This window comes from Rhinoraja longicauda, chromosome 24 (assembly GCF_053455715.1).
Source record: "Rhinoraja longicauda isolate Sanriku21f chromosome 24, sRhiLon1.1, whole genome shotgun sequence".
NCBI classification, from domain to species: domain Eukaryota; kingdom Metazoa; phylum Chordata; class Chondrichthyes; order Rajiformes; family Arhynchobatidae; genus Rhinoraja; species Rhinoraja longicauda.
The window spans coordinates 36,145,733-36,153,343 of NC_135976.1; the positions used below are offsets into that span (position 1 = coordinate 36,145,733).

General features: G+C 44.4%; 1 protein-coding gene across 2 annotated transcripts in view; it reads left to right on the top strand.

The window, feature by feature from the left end:
- Window positions 1–6,976, top strand: part of LOC144605180 (zona pellucida sperm-binding protein 3 receptor-like) — a 43,172-nt gene extending 36,196 nt beyond the window's left edge. For both annotated transcript variants that reach the window (XM_078420268.1, XM_078420269.1), the window contains 3 exons: window positions 122–209; window positions 4,500–4,633; window positions 6,128–6,976. In XM_078420268.1, coding sequence (XP_078276394.1) covers window positions 122–209; window positions 4,500–4,614 — 203 coding nt within the window. In that variant the 3' untranslated portion in view covers window positions 4,615–4,633; window positions 6,128–6,976. The remainder of the gene's footprint in view (window positions 1–121; window positions 210–4,499; window positions 4,634–6,127) is intronic.
- Window positions 6,977–7,611: the final 635 nt, after the last annotated feature.

A 7,611-nucleotide genomic window follows, 5' to 3' on the forward strand; every position in this document is an offset into this window, starting at 1 on the left:
GTTTAGACAAATATTATTACCGGCTCAGTCCGTGGTAACATTACAGATATATTCACTTATTTCTCCAGATAACACCCCTTTGTTGCAGTCACTCATTGTGTAATCATGTGCATCCTTTCAGGAACGATTGGCATAGTTGCCGTTTGCATTACATCGTTCTGTACTGGGATCGCTGTTACTGCGGGAGTGTCACATATTAAGAAGAAAAGGTGAGAAGCTATCGTATTGTAATCTCTTTGCAACTTCTGGAAACAATTAAAACCATTCGGACCAGCCTGAAGAAGGGATTCGACCCGACACAGGGATGTATTGCAGAGTCTCTATAAGCCGCTGGTCAGACCACGTTTGGAGTATTGTGAGCAGTTTTGGGCCCCATATCTGACAAAGGATGCTGGTGGAAAACAAATGTAACGGAACTGACACTGCATGCTTGAAATAATAAGATAAGGGTTTCTGTAGAAACTGCTGTTGTTGGTTTACCTCAGAATCGCCGGTAACATAAACAGTGACAAAGTGGAATAGTTCAGCGGGTCAGTCAGCAATGATGTGGATAGATGACTTTTTGGGTGGAGACCCTTGCTCACACTCATCTTGCATCAACATGATTCACTTTTGGTGGCTTATCTCAGGCAAAACTTGCATGTTCCACCCACTGAGTTTGCAGTGACCCAGCCCATATCCTAACACCGACCTCACCCAAAAACAAGATCACTAGCTGGGTTGTGCAACACAACTTCCCTTTTATAAATTGATGTTGGCTGTTTCAAACATAGAGTCATAGAGTGATACTGCGTGGAAACAGGCCCTTCGGCCCAACTTGCCCACACCGGCCAACATGCCCCTTCTACACTGGTCCCATCTGCCTGCGTTTGGCTCAGATCCCTCTAAACCTGTCCTATCCATGTACCTGTCTAAATGTCACTTAAACATTGCAATTGTACTAGCCTCAACTACCTCCTCCAGCAGCTCGTTCCATACACCCACCACCCTTTGTGTGAAAAAGTTCCTATTATATTTTTCACCACTCACCTTAAACCTATGTCCTCTAGTTCTTGATCCCCCTACTCTGGGCAAGAGACTCACTTTCATGATTTTGTACATGAAGCTTGTTAACGTTCTCTAATTTATCGTATCAGTGATAATAGATTCAAAAGTTAAGCTAATTAGACATTTATTCCCACTCTTCTCTCTCTCCTGTTTAAATCATCGTGTTATTGGAGGATTGGAGGATAGCAAATGTTATCCCACTTTTTAAGAAAGGAGGGAGAGAGAAAACGGGTAATTATAGACCAGTTAGTCTGACATCAGTGGTGGGGAAGATGCTGGAGTCAATTATAAAAGACGAAATTGCTGAGCATTTGGATAGCAGTAACGGGATCATTCCGAGTCAGCATGGATTTACGAAGGGGAAATCATGCTTGACAAATCTACTGGAATTTTTTGAGGATATAACTAGGAAAATTGACAGGGGAGAGTCAGTGGATGTGGTGTACCTCGACTTTCAGAAAGCCTTCGACAAGGTCCCACATAGGAGATTAGTGGGCAAAATTAGAGCACATGGTATTGGGGGTAGGGTACTGACATGGATAGAAAATTGGTTGACAGACAGAAAGCAAAGAGTGGGGATAAATGGGTCCAACCCACACCCTGTTTCCATGGCTCTCTCTGTTCATACTCTGGGATAAGGATCATTAGGCTATTAATTTCTCCTGCACTATTTTCTTTTACCAATTTTTATCTCGTTCGGTGAGAATCCTGGTACCCTTGCACCGCTGGGAAGTTCTTTTTATCCAAAAAGACAGAAGCCAAAGTATTTAGGAAGGAACTGCAGATGCTGGTTTAAACCGAAGATAGACACAAAATGCTAGAGTAACACAGCGTATCAGGCAGCATCTCTGGAGAGAAGGAATGGGTGACGTTTCGGGTCGAGACCCTTCTTCAGACTTCACCCATTTCTTCTCTCCAGAGATGCTACCTGTCCCGCTGAGTTACTCCAGCATTTCGGTCTATCTTCGAGTCAAAGTATTTGTTCCATTGTTCTGCTATTTCATGGCTCCTCACTATAAATTCTCGTACCTCTGATGGTAAAGGACCTAGATTTGTCTTCACTAATTTTTCTCTTTTCATTTGTTAGTAGTTCTTGTCATCTACCTTTACATTCGTTACACATTTGCACCCACGCTGTATTTTTGCTGTTAACAAATTCCAGGCATTTTTAGTTAAAATCCAAACTGCTTCCAATTTCACAGGGTTGCTACTTTTGCTGGTAAATTATTATGTCTCCTTTTTAGATCGAATATTGTCCCCAATTTCCTATGTTGTCTGTGGTAGGGTTACTTTTTCATTTAGACTTTTTGCAAGAAAAGTAAGTTTAGCTGTTTGATTTCCTGCAGCTGTTCCTGAAATGTTAACCATTGCCAACCACTGATATCTGAATCTTGATATTATTTTAAATGAACAGCAAACATCTTCTCAGCATCTCTGGAGAACATGGATAGGTGATGTTTTGGGTCAGGACCCTTCTTCACATTGATACGGTCCTGACCCGAGACATCACCTATCCATGTTCTCCACAGATGCTGCCTGACCCGCTGAGTTACTCCAGCACTCTGTGAAACGTCACCTATCCATGCTCTCCACAGATGCTGCCTGACCCGCTGAGTTACTCCAGCACTTTGAGTCTTTTTTTGGTAAACCAGCATCTGCAGTTCCTTGTGACAATCCGAGTTCTTTACCTTCAGCTTGAATAATATGCGTATACTGAATGAGTACAACAGATTTATTCCATAGTGGGGTTCTTCCCATGAGGATCTCCAGATACAACGCTAGTGTCTGTAAAGATCTCAACTGGGGAGAGGGAAAGAACCACTTTTCCACGATTGTTTACTTTTTATACAGAAAGGAAAAAGGGAAGTAACAGATAAAATCAAGGAACTATTACAATTCTAATACAATTCCCATGGTTACAGAGAAAACAATACCATTAATACAAGTCACATGCTCTCGGGGAAACACATCAATTTATCTAGAGTGGATTCAAAACATTTCCTACTTTCACAAGCTCCCATATAAGGAGTTGTTATTGAGAAAGAAACTTTTAATCTACTATATGCAAGCAATCTCGCAGCTGCACGGCCTTGCTCTAACTGTTTTAATACACAATATCCCACTACTGGCCACATCATCCCATCCCCTCCCCTTTCTTCGTTCCGCAGAGACCGTTCCCTCCGTAACTCCCTGGTCCACTCGTCCCTTCCTACCCAAACCACCCCAACCCCGGGCACTTTCCCCTGCAACCGCACGTGATGCAACACCTGTTCCTTTACCTCCCCCCTCAACTCCATCCAAGGACCCAAACAGTCTTTCCAGGTGAGACAGAGGTTCACCTGCACATCCTCCAACCTCATCTATTGCATCCGCTGCTCCAGATGTCAACTTATTTACATCGGTGAAACCAAGCGCAGGCTCGGTGATCGCTTCGCTGAACACCTGCGCTCGGTCTGCATTAACCAACCTGATCTCCCGGTGGCCAAGCACTTCAACTTCCCCCTCCCACTGCCAGTCTGACCTTTCTGTCATGGGCCTCCTCCAGTGCCATAGTGAGGCCCACTGAAAATTGGAGGAACAGCACCTCATATTTCGCCTGGGCAGCTTGCAGCCCAGTGGTATGAACATCGACTTCTCCAACTTTAGATAGTTCCTCTGTCCCTCTCTTCCCCTCCCCCTTCCCAGTTCTCCCTCTATCTTCCTGTCTCCACCTATATCCTTCCTTTGTCCCGCCCCCCTGACATCAGTCTGAAGAAGGGTCGCGACCCGAAACGTCACCCATTCCTTCTCTCCTGAGATGCTGCCTGACCTGCTGAGTTACTCCAACATTTTGTGAAATAAATACCTTTGATTTGTACCAGCATCTGCAGTTATTTTCTTACACTCTCAGACAAGGGAGTAATTTAAGAACAAAGAACCCCTAGATGTCTCTGTCTACTCCCTATCACTCCTAGAGGGACAAACACATTCCATTCCCAATGATAACATTTCTGCCACAAGCATCCATCTTACTGCTTTCCACTGAAAATAAGCATTCATTTTATATTAGCTAAGACAACAACAAAAGTAACCATCTTCAACCATCTACAACAAAATATCAATATCTCTAATTAACTAAATCAGCTAATAGCATAGATTCTCACTCGTGTCAGCAGAAGTCTTCTAATTGTTTAGATGCTTACCCAGGTTTTGTAAGGAGATGTGGGAAGTTCTGAAGTTGCATTCAGTTCACTGGTGTGTTGTTAACTACTCTCTGGGTTTCTCTGGGGAGTGGCGACGTGGACATTTGTGGAACAAAGCGAGAGACACAAGGGAATGCTGGAATCCTGAGCAAAAAGCCAAGGGGTGGAGTAGCTCAGCGGGACAGGCAACATCGGTGGCAGGCAACAGCATGTTTTTATACTTTCACTGATGAGATGCTGAGCTGGTGTTAAATTGTAATTTGTTCTCAGGTGGTGTAGGACCAGGCAATGTAAATCTTGTAAGAGAGTTCACATCAACCCTCAACCCAATACAGGCCAAGCAGGAAGTCCACACCGATCACCTGACATGAGCTTCACCAAGTAAAAACCTACAATGAGAAAAGGTAAGCATTGAGTATAAACGATGACACAGAGTGCTGGAGTAACTCAGCGGGTCAGGCAGCATCTGTGGAGAACATGGATAGGTGATGTTTCACAGAGTGCTGGAGTAACTCAGCGGGTCAGGCAGCATCTGTGGAGAACATGGATAGGTGACGTTTCACAGAGTGCTGGAGTAACTCAGCGGGTCAGGCAGCATCTGTGGAGAACATGGATGGGTGATGTTTCAGGTTGCCAAAGGCCCGTGTTTGATCCTGACTATGGGTGCTGTCTGTGTGGTGTTTGCATGTTCTCCCTGTGACCGCAGTGGTTTCCTCCGGGTGCTCCGGTTTCCTCTCTCATCCCAAATACGTGTAGGTTTGTGGGTTAATCGGCTTACATTGTCACCCGATCCTGCCGTCCGATCCACAGTAAGGCTGAAGATGAAAGTTGAAAAAGACCTCACCTTATCTTACCGTTGTTCTTCTCAGCCTCCTCACTGAAGCTTCTCGAGGCAAAGCCTCAGCGCTCACATTTCAAACACAGGCTCTCTGACAATCCCCACTCCAGCATCTGTTGAATACACACGTTGCGTGTGATTGCTATGCCTGTCAGGATCTGCCATACCCAGCTCAACACTCCTCACATCTCACTATCCACCTCATCGGCGACCCTCGCACTATCTTTGATCGGCTTTGCTGGCTTTACCTTGCACTAAACGTTATTCCCTTATCATGTATCTGTACACTGTAAGTGGCTCGATTGTAATCATGTATTGTGTTTTGGTTGGCTGGTTAGCGCGCAACAAAAGCTTTTCAATGCATTTTCACTGTATCTTGGTACACGTGACAATAAACTGAACTGAACTAAACCCCTTAGCCTCCATCACGCCAGGGAATGTCAAGCCAAGCCTGTTCAATCCCTCCCCAGAAACTAAAGTCCTTCAATGCAGGCAACATTCTGGTGAAGAAGTGCCCCGACCCTAAACGTCACCTATCCATGTTTCCCACAGATGCTGCCTGACCCGCTGAGTTACTCCAGCACTCTGTGAAACGTCACCTATCCATGTTCCCCACAGATGCTGCCTGACCCGCTGAGTTACTCCAGCACTCTGTGAAACGTCACCTATCCATGTTCTCCACAGATGCTGCCTGACCCGCAGAGTTACTCCAGCACTCTGTGAAACGTCACCTATCCATGTTCTCCACAGATGCTGCCTGACCCGCAGAGTTACTCCAGCACTCTGTGGTATAAGCCAGCGTCTGCAGTTCCTATTTATAACATTCTGGTGAATCTGTTTCTATTTCAGATTCCTAGTGTTTGCTTGTAACTGCTGAAGCTGTTTTATTTTGTAATTAAATACCAGCCACACAACAAATGAGTTGTTGACCATATTTCAAGCGTTTACTGGCCATTCTCTTGAGAATGCATTTATCCTAGTTCTGACCATTTTCAGTACCTTTACGTATCGATGATTTAGATTAAGATTTTTTCAAATGTTCTTTTTTTTTGTCCCACAGTTCAAAATTCTACCGTTGCAAATGTCTGGCAACATTCTAATTCAACTCATCTCATCTCCACAAAGACCAACCGTAGCATGGGTGGGTTGTGAAGCACTCATTGAGTTGAGACTTCGAGTTGTTAATACGTGACTTAATATGTTTACAACAGCGCAACGAAGACGTGTTTATTTAAATGTGTTTCATTCTAAATGCATTTGGTTACAGTTGTGTTGAGAAGGTTGTTGATTGTTCTCCAAGTGAGGTTTAGTTCCTGCAGGGAGTTCCAATGAGGTTTATTACCAGGAACTTCCATAACCAGTGGAGATTTAACACGTTTAATTTTTCTTTCAATTTCCAATGGATATGATGTCTGCAGAGGCTTTGTAGGTTTCATTACCAAATGTTGAAATGGTAAAACAGACCAACTCACTCGTGTATGTTCCATTATCTTGCCATGCGTGGCCAGCCTAAAGTGAGCCTGCTTGATCAGCTCCAATGGGGACGGGTCAGTGCCTGATCTTGCTCATGTTGTTGCTCAATCTCGTGTGGCTGTACGCCACTTGTCCCTCTAGGAAGTTGGAGGTCATGTAATTAGCTCGCATGGCTGATCTCCTCTCCTGGAATGAGAACTTTGGGTCTGATGGTCACCTGGACAATCAGCTTACTGATGGCACCGACAGTTGTCCCACGGAGAGGTGACTTGGGTCGGGCTACCTGACGCTAAGTTGCATCCTCACCCTTTGATCTGGCACCACTGTTCTGATCTCACCTCCATCTGATTTCATTTTGTATGTCATTTTGTTGTTTTTGAAAATCTGAAAATGTTCTGTTTATTTAAAATATCTTGCCTTTGTATCTGAACTGTTTCTGGCAGTAAATGTGATAAAAGAAATTTGCCTCTTGTGCACTTTGAATCAGGTAAATATCAACCTGACCTTATATTCCATTCACAAATGTTCAAATCACAGACAGCAAAGGTTGGTCACATTCAACGATGCCCTTTAAAAGCTGCTTTTATAAAGCAGCTGTTCAGTGTAGGCCTGATAGAATAATTGAAGCACATAGAAACATAAACACATGGAAAAATAGGTGCAGGAGTAGGCCGCTCGGCCCTTCGAGCCAGCACCGCCATTCAATATGATCGATTGATCACCCACAATCCACCCCGTTCCTGCTTTTTCCCCATATCCCTTGATTCTGTGAGCCCAACGAGCTAAATCTAACTCTCTCTTGCAAACAGAGCACAGTACAAGCACACAGAATGGAGGAGCCATTCGGCCCATTGTCTCTGCTGGCTCTTTGGAAGAGCAGCTGATCTGTAGTCCAATGTCCTGCGCTGCTTCTCAGGAATACACTCATTCTCCTGAATCTGCGCAAACCTCTTTTAAAAGTTATTGATAGAATTGACTATCCTGATTACTAGTGCTGTCTGCACAGAGTCTGCACGTTCTCCCCGTGACCTGCGTGAGTTTTCTCAGAGATCTTCGGTTTCCGCCCACACT